The sequence below is a fragment of the Mastigoproctus giganteus genome, chromosome 9, assembly GCF_048544385.1.
Source record: "Mastigoproctus giganteus isolate SK-2022 chromosome 9, ASM4854438v1, whole genome shotgun sequence".
Taxonomy (NCBI): Eukaryota; Metazoa; Arthropoda; class Arachnida; order Uropygi; family Thelyphonidae; genus Mastigoproctus; species Mastigoproctus giganteus.
The window spans coordinates 84942133-84957783 of NC_143583.1; the positions used below are offsets into that span (position 1 = coordinate 84942133).

The 15651-nt window shown below is 33.2% G+C and overlaps 1 protein-coding gene across 1 annotated transcript in view; it reads right to left on the bottom strand.

The window, feature by feature from the left end:
* Positions 1 to 10776: 10776 nt before the first annotated feature.
* LOC150080513 (pyruvate dehydrogenase (acetyl-transferring) kinase, mitochondrial-like) overlaps positions 10777 to 15651 on the bottom strand; it is a 111950-nt gene continuing 107075 nt past the window's right edge. The window contains exons 10-11 of the mRNA XM_090381932.1: positions 12991 to 13104; positions 10777 to 11158 (exon numbers count right to left, since the gene is read on the bottom strand). Coding sequence (XP_090238058.1) covers positions 10967 to 11158; positions 12991 to 13104 — 306 coding nt within the window. The 3' untranslated portion in view covers positions 10777 to 10966. The remainder of the gene's footprint in view (positions 11159 to 12990; positions 13105 to 15651) is intronic.

Below are 15651 nucleotides of genomic sequence, written 5' to 3' on the forward strand. Positions count from 1 at the left end.
CCACCAAACTGTACATAAAGTGCATATACGCTTGCTCCTGATTTGAGTACATGGTCAGAATGGAAACCACCAAATTCTGTCAGTACCTTGTGATGTTGTTTTGTTGATTGTTCATTGAGTTGAATTAAATTTTTCAGGAGGGAGTTTTAAAATCTCTCCTGAGTTTTGTGAGCATTTCCGTGCCCTTTTAAAATTAGTCTCGGCGACAAGAGTTGTCCCTGGGACCATCACCCGTTTCACTTGGGTGGTGTGTAATTTTAACACACTGAGAACAGTTTTCTCGTGTTTTTTAGAGTTCCATTTTGGATTGAGTGGGATCTGGCTCCTTGCTCGTACTGTTTTGAGTTGTAAATATTGTAAATAGTTTTGATAGCAAACTTTTTGTCTATCAATTTTAATTGTATATTTGAATTTTATTTATATAAATAATGTCATCCTCGTCGGATGAGATAAGTCAAGAAGAGTTGATGGCAGCGTCAAGTAAGGTTACGGAGGATGAAAGGGTTGAGATCACTAAAGAGGTGTTGAGTCAGGCACAAGACTTGACAGAAATAGAAGTGACCGCAGGTCGTGCTTTGCAAATAACTCCTGTGAAAACTAGATCGAATTCTTTACTAGAGATGCAGGGAATTGAAAAGAATCCTAAAAAGAAAAAGCGGAAGCAGGGAGATGTGACTTCTGATGGTGGCGAGAATTTGAAAGGTAAAAAGAAAAGGAAGAAAAAGAAAAGGAAGAAAAAGAAAAGTGTAAATACCGTGAGTGATGATAAAGGATTTGACTATGTTTTTGATGCAAGAGAGAGGTTGCACTCCTTTTTGTGGGATGCTGAAAGTAAAGTTCCAACAGCTGTGATACGGATTATCATGGAGATGTGGGATGTGGTAGAAAAGAAGGCACATGAGACGTGAGAATGTTATACTAAAGGAAAGACTGAAAAAAAGTAGATTATGTTGATAAGGAGAGTTATTCTTCAAAAGTGAAGGAAGGAGTAGAAAGGAGTGCACGTAAGGTGATGATCATCAAAGCCACAACAGGCAAATATAGGACGAGTGACGAAGTAAAAATGAAAGTTTTGAAAGAAGTAAGACCATTGTTGGCTTCTGTAAATGTAAAGAACTTTAGATCTATTAGAGATAGAGGAGTGTTGGTAGAAGCAGAGACAGAAAATGATATAAAGAAGATTAAGGAGTGTGCCAAGATTCAAGAACTAGGGATGAAGTATTTGATACCAAAACCGATATTACCAAGAATCGTAATCTTTGATGTAGAAGATGTGGAACGGGAGGAGTTGGTTCAACAGATATGGCAGAGAAATTTTAAAGATAGTAAAGTGAGTGAAAAAAGGTTTAAAGAAAATTTAGAAGTGGTTGTGGTGAATAAATATAAAGAGACTCAGTTAAATAATTGGGTGATTCAGTTAAGTTCTGAAATTTGGAATATAGTAAGTAAAAGATCTAGATTGTATATAAGGTGGACAGCATGTAAATTTAAAGAAGTTTTTTCTGTCACTCAATGTTTTCGCTGTTTAACTTATGATCATGTTACTAAGTTTTGCAAAAGAGAAGTGATGTGTGGTCATTGTGGTGAAAAAGATCACTTCTTTAAAGACTAAAAATAAAAGTAAAGAACCAAGGTGTTGTGAAAAGAACAGTAACGAAGCTGGTCATGTTGCCGTTGATAGGAAGTGTCCAGAGTACTTGCGAGCATTAGAAAATTGTAAAAAAAGAATTAATTATGGATAGAAGAATAAAGATATTACAATTGAATGCTCAAAGATCAAAGTCAGTGGCTGCACAGATAAATAAGGTTATGGAAGAAAGATCTGTGTCCATAGCATTGTTTCAGGAGCCTTACTCTGTGCAGTCGTGTATAAGAGGATATCCTCAAAGATATGGAGTGATATCAGAAGGTAGACAACCAATGACAGCTATTATTATTAGAGACAGAGAAATTGTAGTAACAAAGATAGTGTCTATGTGTGATGAAATGTTTCTTTGTTGCGAAGTAATATGTCAATGTGGCAGGTTTTATATAGCCACTATTTATTGTCCTCCTTCTATGGGTATAGAATTTTTTGCTGAGTATTTGGAAAGACTGTGTAGAATGTTTGGCTCCTGTGGCTTGGTTGTAGCAATGGACTCGAATGCCAATTCACCCCTGTGGGGCGGAAGTCATTCTGATGATAGAGGTATAATACTAGAAGAATGTCTTGCTACTAACAGGGTTGATGTGGTTAATGTGCAAGGCCACTGTCCTACCTTTTAAACGGTACATGGACAGGCTTTTATTGATGTAACAATTGCGACATCTATGTTACGAAAAATTAAGGAGTGGAATGTGTATGAAGATTGTACCACAAGTGACCACAATGCTATTCTCTTTGTGATTGAAGAAAGAAATGTAAAAAGAAATTATTTTGATACTGGAAGGTTTAATATTAGAAATGTGAATGATGCAACATGGTCTGAGTTTGAACGCGATTATGTAAATAGGATAAATTTAGTTGATTGGGCGAGTTTTACTGCTGTGCAATTTGTTCGGAACTTGACTGAGTTACTACAAGAATTGTGTCATAAGTACTTTAAAGTTGGGAAATGTGTGAACCGTCCCGTTTTTTGGTGGTCAAGTGAATTAGGAAGGATGAGAAAGGATGTGTTCAGGAAAAGGAGACTGTTTCAGAGATTGCGACGGCGAGGTGATTTGGATTTAAGTCAGGTGATAAAAGAACAGTATAAAGCATCTAGACGTGATTTCACTGACGCTGTCAATAACGCTAAGATTAACAAGTGGAAGAATTTTGTAAACGAGCAAGGATCTAGAGACCCATGGAATTCAATTTATAAGATTTTAAATAATAAGAGAAGCCTCTGATATTACATATACTATAGGCACGGGAAAGGATGAAACTATGACATGGGATGATTCCGTAAGCAGGATATTGGACGATCTCCTTCCAGTGGATTTGGACATACTTAGTGACGAGCAAGAAAGAATGAAGAATAGTGTAGAATATTGTAATGAAGAATGTGAAGAAGTTTTTACTTCTGTTGAAGTAACTGAGGCGATAGGCCGAGCGAGGAGTGGAAAATCACCGGGTCTTGATAAATTAGAAGTTGAAGTGATTAAAAAAGTATATGTGTTGAATCCAGATATTATAATAGAAATGTATAATAAGTGCTTAGAAGAAGGTGTCTTCCCCGATAGCTGGAAGATTGCACGGGTCAAATTGTTAGTAAAGAGTATGGATAGGATGTTGAATGAAACTGGGGCATATCGTCCTATTGCCCTTCTTCCTGTTCTGGGCAAAATATATGAACGGTTAATTATTAACCAATTAATGATTATATACGAAAGAAACGGCTTAATGTCGATAAATCAATACGGATTTAAGAAAGATAATTCGACTGAAGATGCAGTCTGTAGACTAGTGCAGAGAGTGGAGGGCAGTGGGAAAAGGTATGTCCTAGGAGTATTTATTGACTTTAAGGGTGCATTCGACCGGCTATGGTGGAGTGGCATTTTGCATAGAATTAGTGTTACAAAATGTACAGGAAAGTTATATAATGTGGTTAAACAATATTTTGTGAATAGAAAGATGTTGATACAAAGTATGTTCAGATATATATTGTGGATGTCCTCAAGGCTCGGTGATTGGACCCTTCGCTTGGAATATTGTCCTCGATGAATTTTTGAGCCCTGAAATTTTCGGGGTCACAAAGATCGCATATGCCGACGATCTGGCCATATTGGTAGAAGGTGATACAAGGTCTCAAATTGAAGAGAAGTCAGCTTTGGTTTTGAGGGAATTAGCTGACTGGACAAGGAGATACAAACTGGAAGTATCTAAAGACAAGACTGTCCAGATGTTATGAAGGGAAGACTGAGTCGAAACCGTGCCCCGGTTGTGAGGCTTTTGGGCGATTCAGTTCGATATGTGAGAGAAATATTTGGGTTTAAATCTAGAGGAACATGTGATATATTTGCGTGAGAAAATAAGAACCCTTTATGCTAAGCTCCGGAGGGTTATAAGGGTAGATTGCGGGATTAAGGGTCGTTCCCTTCATTTATTGTATGATTGTTTATTTATCCCCATTGTGACCTCCGGAGCATGGGTTCATAGAGTTCCTCTAGCCAAAATACAGAAGTATCTTTTGCAAGCTCAAAGGTTTGCTTTATTAGGAATAACTCGAGCATGTCGAACTGTCTCGACAGAGGCCTTGCAGGTGATCTCTGGCAAGATCCCTGTATAGTGTTTTGTTGTCTGGTCTGACTTATTATACAAAGAGAAATATAAGAAAAGATATCATGGGTATATTGTCCTGTCCAGAAGGACGGAATTATAATCGGAATGATATAAAACAAGAAAAGGTCAGAATATTACAGGAAATAACGATAAAGTGGCAGAATGATTGGGAAAGTTCAAATAAGGGCAGGCAAACATATGTTTCTACCTAGAGTAGATATTATAGATAAGAATTTAGTTTGCATGCCACATTTTTGTTGACAGGACACGGACTTGCCATGAGGTTATATCAATTGGGGCTGTGGGATCGCAAGTCTTGTTATTGTAGTTCCCCAGAAACATCTGAACATATTATGTTCGATTGTATGGTGTATGAAGATTATAGGAATCAATTAAGATTGTCCATTGGCAGCTTGGAGAGGGATGCCCTCCATGTCCTGTTTGCGGAAAGATGGATATTCCATTGTTTTAATGAATATGTACGGAAGGTTTTTAATAGAAGACTGTGTCTAGATAGTAGAGGCCCGCCTCCACGTTTCAGGGGCAGGAACTCTTTTTAATTAAGATTTGCAAAGAATATTCTTTAAGCAGATTTTTCTGAAAAGAGGCTAAGTGGCCAAGAGATTATGTTTTTTGTGTTGTTAGTTACTTTATATTTTCTTTTTAATAATTATTGAGTTCTAGACTCCGTCATTATATCCCTTCTAGACTTTATCCATGGATGGGCGTCTGCCCAGGGAATGGAAGCCTCGAAGGAGATCCAAAATGGAGTACCTTGTGATGAAGGAAATCACCTGCGGGAGATAAGACATTCCGGTTAATAACTCGGGAACCAAGCATTTCCAGAACTATGTTGATATAAAATATTTTTATTGTCTATATATGAGGAACTCATTCCTGAAGTTATGCCGTATATTTTTGAGATACCCTGTATATAACAGTTCAACACTTAGCTTGAATAAATAAATAAACTCAAAGGTTTGGATAAATTATTAGAATTGGCAAATAAAGTGGGTTGATTGATTGATTTGATTTGGCTGATGCTGTATAAGCTTTGCTTCCCTGCACCACTTTGCAAAACACTAATAATAACCTTGCAAAGTTCTATTAGCATATGCTATGAATTAAAGTTCAATTCAATCAAGTATGCTGTCACAAAACATAATTGACTGAACATCCCATCTGGCAAGTTCTTTCTTTCTTTACAATGTCATTTTCAGACTATACAGGTTACAAAAATGCAATAAATACTTTTTTTTTTTTTTTTTTTAATCTTTCAAACAACTTTCTCAAAGTACCAACTCGTTCAAAAAAAAAGAAAAGAAAAAGAATCCATACAAATACAATTTTCAATCACTGCATAATACAGTCAGTTCTGTTCAAGGAATGTATAACAACGTTAATGATCCTTTCAGTACATACCACAATAAATACTGCGTATACATACAAAACAAAGATAAGTTCACGGTTAACATAATCAGGAGTTTAGTGGAGAAGATACTTTATAGTAATATATGAATGTGCAAAATAAAATTTAAGAATATAAATTTTATTCTAAAAGCTAGAGAAAAACAGCAGTATTGGCTTTTATGCTATTATTACAATTAATTTTAATATTTTGAATAATATGCCACAAGAATAAGCATAATGTTATGGAAACTATGCCAATACCTTGATCATGTGTAATTTCACTCAAAATTAATAGATTATAACTAATATATACCACATAGCTGATAATCTTGTGTCAAAGGATTAACTCGTAATCTTAGGCCTCTGTTTGTACAACAGTTTGAAAATACTTCAGAATGAAATTTAAAAAAATTGCCGTGGAATAGTTTTATCCAATTCCCATCAGTGTTTCTACTGTGTAATGCTGCACAGTGTTAAAAATATTCAGAACATTTTGCCATATTCACGATAAAGTGATTTCCTATGCTGTTAAGGGCTATGACTATATAATTAATTTTACTTTTTTGTCCTAATTATTTCATCAATATATTTAATATATGGAACCACAATGACTTTATATTTTTGTTATTTAATCCTTAAAACAATTATCAATAGTTTTTTTGGCTATGCTTAATGGGTAATAATTATATATTTTTAACACTGGGTTACTCTTTCTGGTCCAATTGCTGATTGTGCTATTCTTTATCACATTTTAGTATTCAGCTTTCAATATTAATGCGTTTGGTAATGATGTTTAGCTGGTTTGAATGATAATGTTTTTATCATTTTTTTTTTTTTAAGTTTTGAGTTTTTTTTTCAAAAAAAAAAAAAAAAAAAACTTCTGAAGAATTACTGGTAATTATAGGGATATCATGAAGAGGAAGAAAAGAGGCAATTTGCATTGTACAGTGTAAACATTGTGATTAATAAAAAAAAAAAAAAAAAAAATATATATATATATATATATATATATATATACTAGAAATACTGATGAAAACTGGGTAAAACAGTCTGATAAAAACATTTCATTCTGAGGTAATCCCAAGCCACAGCAAAGAGGGAGGCCCCCCTGTTTGCAATGAAGGTTAAGGGTTGATCCTTTATTGGTGATATTTATGGTCTTAATAGACATCACAAAAAAAAAAAAAGTGTTAGCTGTAGTCAGTATTCATTTTCCCTTTTGTACAAGTTCTTGGTGAAGCTACATGTGACCAAAGAACTAGCAAAGATTCCATGATGTAATGTTTATTGTTCTTATTGTGCTATAAATTTTTAAAAGAATAAAGTTTTTACTTTTCATTGAGCATGGCATGCTAAACTACCGTCACTGACATGTCATTACGTCATTCCCTATTGATATGTTGAAAAAAAAAAAAAATAAAAAATTGGCAACGTTAGACAAAATTTGTTTTTCAAAGAAATATTTATACTTAACTTTGCCACTTTCTTCTATTTCAAGTTATTAATCTCTGTATTTGTTTAAATATAACATAATTATCGTTTACACACGCTACACTGTGTAGTTCCCCATGTGTACTTCATTTCTAACAGGAGAAACACTTTACTCTTATCAGAAGATGGAATAAACCTAAATGCTACTTTTCCCAATTATTATTTTTTTCAAAAGTAAGTTGCCTCTCTACAGAAGATGCCAAGAGCTTATAGATTATATCATATCTACTTCAATTTCTTGATTTGTGTGGATCTCCATGTGTGGACAGACAGAAGTATTTTATATACAAGACATTAAAATATAAATGCTCATAATCTGATAGTTAAGTTTTCCAACTCTTACACAGTGAGTTATGTTACTGTACATGCACTGTGTACTGCAAGTGAAAGGGTCAATATAAGTGGTGACTGGAGGAAACCAATTACATGAAATGTTACAGGTCATTGCAATTTCAGAACATATGACAATTTCCCTCTACTAACAGCATTCCAAAAGATACAAAAGTAATGGGTGGTCATCTATCTGTAGATGAAAATGAATAAGTTAGGCGTAGAATAAAATGTGGGCAAGCAAGGAGCTCATTATTCCTCATTCCCCTTTGTTATGTTTCACAAGTATTAAGCAAATGTATACAAGCTTCAAATTGTGCATGAATTGTAAGGACCTCATTACCAAAGATTATATCATTTAACCACCTGCACTTAGCTCACAATAATAGCAACAACAGCTATTTGAACAACCTCTCCCACTCAAGATGAAGCTGCATTTCATATCAGTGATAATTACGAACCTGTAGAATATAGAATTTATTTGGAAATGCAAGGGATGGGAATAAATAAATATGATGTATCATATATTGATTATCATCATAAAACCTTCCTTCATGGGGTCAATCATAAATGGTGTGACAATCAGAGAACTGCATTAGTAATTTGTCAATGTTTTTTTTTTTTTTTTTTTTTTTGATTTGGTAGTTGTTGGCGCATCGGCTTCTGTGGCCATATTGCACCTCCCAAGGTTTTTGCAGTACTTTGATCCAAGCCCAAGGCGGGAATCGAACCTGCGACCTTTGGGTTGCCGGGCAGGTACTTTACCCACTCGGCTAGCCCGGTCGGCTATTTGTCAATGTCTAAATCCCAATATGATGGGCTGCACCAGGAATATAAACAAAGTTTATGACAGTATTCTGGAAAGTGTTTTGGCTAAATGGGGACAGAAGGCAGTTTTGCTCTATTGATGGAGTCTTGTTCCCATTGTCAAAATGAAGAAAGGTTAGCATGACCTTGACCACAAATTAAGATCATCAATCAGTGAGAGGAACTGTGTGCCAAATTCAACAAGAAATATGATAAAAGTGTGTATTAGATAGCAATTACAATGATTACACAGCTGAATGTCAAGGAATATTAGCTCCTGAAGTGAATAACCTGGAGGTGTCATCTCCCAAATCCAAGCAACACACACACACACCACTGATGATTAAGGCACTGGGATTTAACCAGACTTCCAGATGTTTGGTTTTTTTTTTTTTTTTTTTTTTTTAGGAGCATTAGCAACTAAGCCATATTGCTCCGGGAATATGCGGTGGTCATTCCCTGACCTTTCTGCATCCTCCATATTTGGTGGTGACGGGCTCGAACCCCGGTCTAATCAAGAAGCGTGTGCTACGCACTGCTGCTCCTTCCCACCTGGCTACAGAGGCGCCTCTCTTCCAGCTGTAATTCATGAAAGAAGACTGTTCTTTTCAATCAGAAGAACTGATCATCTAAAGAATCTTAGTACCCAACATTTGGGATTGTGTGTTGGATGATTTGCCAACCTGATTCTCCAGATCAATCGAAAGCCCTTCTCCCTCTCTCTGGCCTGTATCTAGGCCAACTACCATTCAGTTTTGCTTTGGAAAAAATAAAATAAATAAACAAATATAATAAAATAAAATGGTAAAAGTCTAGCCAAGTCAAAAGTACATCAGTGTCCTTGAATGAGTCATTTAGATATTGTGGGGATTAAGCTAATCTAAAGTTTTAACAAATCCTACATTCTCCAATTGATTTGAGGTTTTTCTGCTTATTAGGTGGCATAAACTTTTGTCAGATCAAACTTTATTCAAGGAAATGACATATTTTGGACTTGGCTAGACTTTTGCAATTTTATTTTATTTACATAAATTTTTATCTATTACTGTTTTTTTAAGTGTTCATAATATTACAGCAATCCCCATTTAATTTTTTGGACAAGGTGCCAACAAAGTACCTTTAGAAAAGGTGCTTTTTGTTGGCACTTTCAGAGTATCTTGGCTAAAGGAATTAATCACTTAGCTGCTGACTGTCACCAACCAAAATAAATGCCAATGCTTTGTAAGCATCCAAATATAATCAAAACATTTGGTAAATGAGGAAGAAGGGTGCCCACTATAAACAGCTAGAATACTATAAATTCTCAAAGTATGAGCATTATACATTGGACACACCAGTATAAAAATCAGGTTAAAATTCACGTGTATTAGATATAAAATTAAACTAAAGATTTATGTCAAAGCATATGCATTATTCATGCATCTAAATGTAAAAAAAAAAAAAAAAAAAAAAAAAATCATATTTCATTTATTTTTATACAAAAGTTTTACACTTATTTTAAAAATGCAAAAATAAGTTTTACATATGTAAAATAGAATCACTAATATGTAAAGCTTATTTTTATATAAATAAATTTTAAACAGAAATAAAACAATTAACAATCCCACAAAATTACAAACTACCAAATAATCTTTGATATATACATACATCAAGGCTGATTTGTGTTTTTAACCCTCAAATCACGGCAATATTTACATGAAATATATTAAGATATTTTTGCCATACACCATGGTTTACTTTATATATTTAAAAAAGATAACTGTACATTCTTCATTGGGCTCCACGACTTGGGAATAATACATCAATAAGATGAATAGAACTATAGATTGCTTTCTGTTCATTCAGTTTTACAACATTTAGGTTGGTAATGAACAAACTTAAGTGACTAAATCTAAGTGCACAATTCCTATTGATGAACAACAGAATATTTTAGCCATTACTGCTCAGGCAGAAGTTTATAGTGTTTTTCCACCAAAACTAATTTTGAGTGTTGAAACAGTATGACTCAAGTCATCATTGCATCAAGCATAAGCCAGTTAGCATTTTATCCATTAACAAAGCAACTTTTCCAAAAGAGCTCACTAATTTGCAAATCATTATGGCAACAAAAAATCAAAGATAATTATATGGCATTCCCCAATTCAAAACATTGAAAAGATTTTCAGTAAAAATCCATTTGATATAACATAACACTCCAGTAAATTTAAAGTAAGCAGAATAAAATTTATCAATTATTAATGCTATGCAAATAGCAAAGAAAAATAAAACAATTATCACCGTCAAATAAATTTCTGTAAGGCGTACTCACATAAAATTCTAGATAATGTTTAGGTTTATCAAATATTTCATATAAACTGCCTTTTTAATTAAAAACCTCATAGATATACAAATATTTCCAAAATCAACAAAAGCAGTACTCCAAAAGAGTCCTACTATGATATAAATTTCTTGATGATCCAAATATTTTTAGTTAACACCAGAAGATAAGTTTTCTTTTTTTTAAAATGATGAACAGTTCTAAATACTACATTTCTCATTCTTCCATTGTTTTGCTCTTCAGAAATTGAAGTCCTGCTTTTTTGCATACTCTAATATTTCTTTTGTAGAAACTGATTTCTTTTTAACCAAACCTTCCAACAGCTGTGAGTACCAATATCATGCAGATTACTAGTCAATTAGATGTGATCATGAAGGACTAGAACTTCCTTTTACAGCAACATTTGCATTGTTAATATGCTTGGTTGTAGGTTCATATGAATTCTGGAAGTGATGAACAGCTGTAGTACTCCAGTCATGAGTGTTTATTGTACCTTTATAATGTTTGCTAGAAGTTTTATTGAATACTGGCAGAAGTTCATTAGCTTCACTATGTAGAGCCTATTAAATAATTTTAAAACAGAATCATTAATAACTCAAATACTTTTATACAAAAAAAAAAAAAAAACACCCAGAAATATTGTAAATATGAAGATATCACATTACTAGCTAAACTGTTCCACACCAGAAATTCAGTTAATATGAAATTAATTTTGAAAATTTAATATAAAATAAAATGGTTATGAAGAAATTTTCAGTTTTCAGAATCAATGTTCTAAAACTCTTATTTCCATTGGGCACAACATATTTTGGGAAGGGAGAGGTGCACACAATCATAAAACATGTGAAATTTAAAATTTTCATGATTTATGTTGTAGACTAATATTTTTCTGTCCAATCTATTCACCAGTCTTCTTTGCATTTATTTTGTGTGAAGCATGTACAAAAAAAAACACACAGAAAAAAAAAAGTTCAGCATAGACAGCCTTGTAAAGGCTATATATTTGTTTCCCATTGATCTTATAAACAGTGTGCAGAACCAACCCATCCTATTCTTAGAAATTATGGCTGCTGGAGACCTACAAAATTTGGTCACTGCCTGTGGTAAAGTCAAGGAAACAGCCAATTTATAATGTAATTCAGTAAGATATTCATAGTTCATTTACCGATTTCTGTGTTATATTATCAGTGTATTATTTAGAAATGCCAACACACTGATTTATAAAATTTATTTTATTAAACATTCAATTTAAATTGTCATTCTTTTGAACATACCTATATATAAATAAATTTCAGTTTATACTTTGTGAAGGGAGTTTGGAAATTTGCTATAAATAATATGCAACAGTTAATCACAGCTAGTTCAAAACCCACATGCTCTGTCCTAATGTTGCAAATCAGCAGTTCTCAAACTGTTATCTCCATTTGCTTACAACACATTCTTGGAGAGGGGGGGGGGGGGGGGGGCAAGCACAATCATAAAAATGCAAGAAATTTAAAATTTTTATAAATAAAATTAAAAGAAAAGTAACAAACTTTTCATAAACTTAATGGATTTGTAGAGAGACTGTTTTATTTTAGTACTCCCTTCCCCATCCCCCAGTTAATTCAGCTTATGAAAGTTTGGTTTCTTCTTCATTTTGGCTGTTGTAGACTTATATTGGTCACTGTTCCAAGAAGAATGAAGAGCAGTTCCAAGTTCTATACTGTTCAAATATTTTTATTCTAAAGAGGCCTGCTTCAATTACAACACTACACAAAGGTCATTTTCAAACAATGACTAAATAAATTTTTCCCATCTCAATCACACTGGTAAAGTATCAATACATATCTAAATGAGCAGCAATCTGAAACTGCATTCAGTGGGTTACCATATGCTGAAACTTCCTGTCTAGAATTATGGTTGGAGAAGCAGCATTTGTCACTATATCATATTCTTGTTAAACTCAGTCTATGATATTAGTTTACTTTTATTGTCCTCACCAATACTGCATAAAGGTCCTTTCTTGAAGATGAAGCAAACCTTAAACATCATGAAAATCTTGAAATTAGTATGTTCATGTTAAATTTTTCAAGCATTTTAATGCATTCAGTTTTTTTTGATTTGGTAGTTGTTGGCGCATCGGCTTCTGTGGCCATATTGCACCTCCCAAGGTTTTTGCATTACTTTGATCCAAGCCCGAGGCGGGAATCGAACCCGCGACCTTTGGGTTGCCAGGCAGGTACTTTACCCACTCGGCTAGCCCGGTCGGCAATGCATTCAGTATGCTTGCACATCTCAGTGCATGAAAATATGTGAAATTATTAGTATAAACTATTAATTAATGTGCCTTTTTTATTATATTTAATAGATACAAACATTACTCAAAAGAGCTCTATAAAAACAAACTTACTTTCAAATAGACAAAAGCACTAGTGCCAAAGCTTTCTGCAGATGTCAGTACTAAATCACCATGGAAGTATCGGGCATATAATCGTGATAATGGTAAACCATAACCATATCCAGCCTAAAAAAAAAAAAAAAAAACAATAAGAGAAATTTGAATTCCATAAAAATTTTCAAATAATGTTGCAGTTAATGCTTCAGAATCTGTTCTTATCTTTGTTATCACCATTGCTCCAAGTAATCCTTAGAGATAATTGCTTATATGTCTACTTCGAAATAATGAGTGTTGAGAAATAAAGAACATGTTTATATGGTATGATAAAAAAAAAAAATAAATAATGCGGTAAAGTGTTTTTATCATTATTTATTATTATTTTTTTAAACACACATTTTAACAAGGGCAAGGAATACAGTAGACTATCGAAATAACGGCACCATAAATAACGAAACATTTGAGCTAATGGCACATTGAGATTGGATGTTTACATACAGCACAGATGTCTTGCAGTGCCAAAAAAAGAAGAAAGAAAATGGCAAGTCACGTGCTTACTGTATTTGTTTACATTCACCATTTTGAAAGTTTGATTTGTTTTGATTTTGGGCCAACCAAATTTATCATGCACCAACCATGATAAACAAGTAGACAAGCATTTTGAAAGTGAATTTTGTACTGATATCATGGATTATACTGCTGTTTTACATTTATTTTAAATTAAAAATCCCTCACTATGTCTGCTAAAGTTAATAAACCTCGTACAAGAGAAGAAAAGAAGAACAACATTAAAGCTTAGTGACAAACTTGATATAATCCAAACTATTAAATTAGGGTTACCTGGAAAGTTAATTTATATACCCATGTATATTGTTATGGGTATATGGGTTCATGCATAAAACACACATGGGTATATGGGTTCATATACTCATGTGTATTGTTATGGGTAATCTGCCAGAGAATGTGTTCTCTGGTCAATTTGCCTGTTTTGCTGAACAAAAAACTCCAGTTTCTGGGAGAAGAAACTTGCTATCTATGTCTGAGACCAATTAACTGAGCCATAGAGTGTAAAAAAGCCCATAAAAGTTCCTTGTCATCGACAGGCTTTGAACCAGGGCCTTTTCTACCAGGTGTGGGGAGGACTGTGACAATACCACTGTCCTACCCGCACAGACTAAATGTAATATAATAGAGAAAATAGAATGAGGCATAAGTAGGAGTGTATTAATGGCAGAATATAACATTGAATCATCATGTTTATGTTTTTTATGTGCCGTTAATAAAATTGCATTTTAATCTCTCTATTTCTTAATTAGCCTCATTATTTCTGCATTAAATATATTAAAAATAAAAAAAACTTTCTAGATAATGGAAAAATCTAAATAATGGCACCCTGAATCCTTGAAGGTGCTGTTATTCTGAAAGTCTACTGTAGTATTAGTAGAGATAAAATTAAAACTGAATAGCAGAGTGAATTGGGGAACATATAAATATAGAAAAAAATATATGAAAAAGATCCAATATTGCCAAAATTATTAAATGCCTAAAAATAATTCATTTAGATAGCCATTAGAGAGACTGGCATTTTTCAAAACATGAAATTTTATTAAAAGTAATATTTCATACTCTGAAGAAAGCTAACAAAATTATGGAAAAAATACAATAAAGGTAATAAGCAGACATTATAAAACTGGAACCTTTGTTTCTTTTTCTTTATTCATTCCAATATTTTCTTAGTTTTCCACAAAATACAAATCACTGTATTTATTGGTGGACTTTTTGATATTCACATATTTTAAAAAAGACAGTTTCTTTATTTCAAATTAATTTTTTTTTTTTTTTTTGGCATTATGATAATTCTGATGGTACTGGACCTCCTCTGTATATATTTTTTCTAATTTTACATTTCATAGTTTGCTGTTCATTTTATTTTATCTACACTAATGCTATTCTGCTGAGTATTGTTTATAATTTCCCAATCACTGCCATTTTTACATATTCCATTATACAGTATGTTAAGTTTAATATATGTAATATATACATTAAGTGGCCACTTTATTAAGTACACTTGCTCATTCCATAAAATGGGGTGTTCCTTATATCAGACTATAAGTTTGCATAGTCAACCTGTTTGTATAGTCCAATAAAAGGCAGGTGGGTGCATACATACAGATGCTGTATGTGTGCAATTCAATGCAAATATGGGCAAAACAAAATATTTAATCAACTGAACATATGGTAATTGGCACCAGCTGTGCTGGTATGAGTAATATTGGAACCTCTTCTCCAAATTAGGAGTAACAATTAATGCATAATTAATCATGATGTAATTAACACTTATTGGTCACATAACACCATAGTTAATTATGTCATTATAATTTTTTTTTTTTTTTTGTTCAATTATGTAGTACTGGCTTTTGAAAAATTATTCTGAGCCTTCTTTCATTGCAGGGGGGAGGGGAAGCACCTTACAGAAATATAAGAAATTAATGCCATTTACAAAAAATGATCTACTTTTCAAACATCACACAACTTAGTTATATGTATTAGATAAATTTTTCGAAACAGTGTTTGCTTTCACCCTCCCCAAATAACTTTCCCAACTTAATTAGGAACATTATTATAAAATAGACTCATTCTGATGCACTAGTCTACCCTAGTATGACTACCTACTCT